We start from the raw sequence: 1,024 nt of genomic DNA, 5'->3' as shown, positions 1-1,024 counted from the left end.
GATGAAATCAAAGCAGTAGTCTTTGAGGTCTCTTTGCAGCAGCAAAGAAGATGACAATCGAAGGGAATTTTGTGCAACCAGCCATCCCTCACTTCGATGGTCACTATGACCATTGGAGCATATTGATGGAGAACTTTCTATGATCCAAGGAATATTGGGGATTGATAGAGACGGACTATGCTAAGCCACAAAATGGAGCGGTGCAGACAGAAGCATAGCGAAAGGAGCTAGACGAATTAAAGCTAAAAGACTTGAAAGTAAAAAAAATCTCTTTCAAGCCATAGATCAGATGATATTGGAGACCATTCTCATGAAGGATACTTCCAAACAAATTTGGGAGTCTATGAAGAAGAAGTTTGAAGGGAGTGCTAGGGTTAAGAGATCACATCTACAAGCTCTCCGCAGAGAGTTTGAAATCCTAGAGATGAAGAATGGAGAAGTCGTCTCTGAGTACTTCTCAAGAGTGTTGTCTATGGCCAACATGATGCGAACATATGGAGAGCAGATGCAAGACGTCACAGTGGTTGAGAAGATTCTCAGATCATTGAGTGAGAAGTTTAACTATGTTGCTTGCTCGATCGAGGAATCCAAAGACGTCGATCAACTCTCCATTGATGAATTGCAGAGTTCTCTGATTGTTCATGAGAAAAAATTCCAGCAACATACAAGAGAAGAAAAAGCACTCAAGATAACCTTTGAAGAAAAGTCTGGTGCAAGAGGGTGGGGTCAAGGTACATACAGAGGAAGAGGAAGAGGGAGAGGCCACTAGTCCTATGACAAATCCACAGGGGAATGCTATAAGTGCCACAAGCTGGGACACTTTCAATCCGAGTGTCCAAGCTGGGATAAGGAAGCCAACTACACTGAAGTAGGAGAAGGAAAAGAAGAGATGTTGCTTATGTCATATGTGGAGATGAACGATACTCAAAGGGAAGACGTCTGGTTCTTTGACTCTGGATGCAGCAACCACATGTGTGGTGACAAGAGCTTGTCCTGTGAACTAAATGAGGAATTTAGGCATCAG

The 1,024-nt window shown here is 42.9% G+C and overlaps 1 protein-coding gene across 1 annotated transcript; it reads left to right on the top strand.

The window, feature by feature from the left end:
• Positions 1-343: 343 nt before the first annotated feature.
• On the top strand, positions 344-769 carry LOC149556596 (uncharacterized). Its single transcript, XM_089829923.1, has one exon. It carries the CDS (start codon positions 344-346, stop codon positions 767-769), a length of 426 nt encoding a protein of 141 aa, XP_089686049.1.
• The last annotated feature ends 255 nt before the right edge of the window (positions 770-1,024 follow it).

This window comes from Cupressus sempervirens, chromosome 5 (genome assembly GCF_028749045.1).
Source record: "Cupressus sempervirens isolate cs-2001-9-10 chromosome 5, ASM2874904v1, whole genome shotgun sequence".
NCBI classification, from domain to species: Eukaryota; Viridiplantae; Streptophyta; class Pinopsida; order Cupressales; family Cupressaceae; genus Cupressus; species Cupressus sempervirens.
Note: the sequence above shows the minus strand (reverse complement) of the source record. Positions and strands in the feature narration are given on the sequence as shown.

Excerpts from the sequence above, each read along its gene's own strand:
- LOC149556596 (XM_089829923.1), top strand. The coding sequence starts at position 344 with ATGAAGAAGAAGTTTGAAGGGAGTGCTAGGGTTAAGAGATCACATCTA.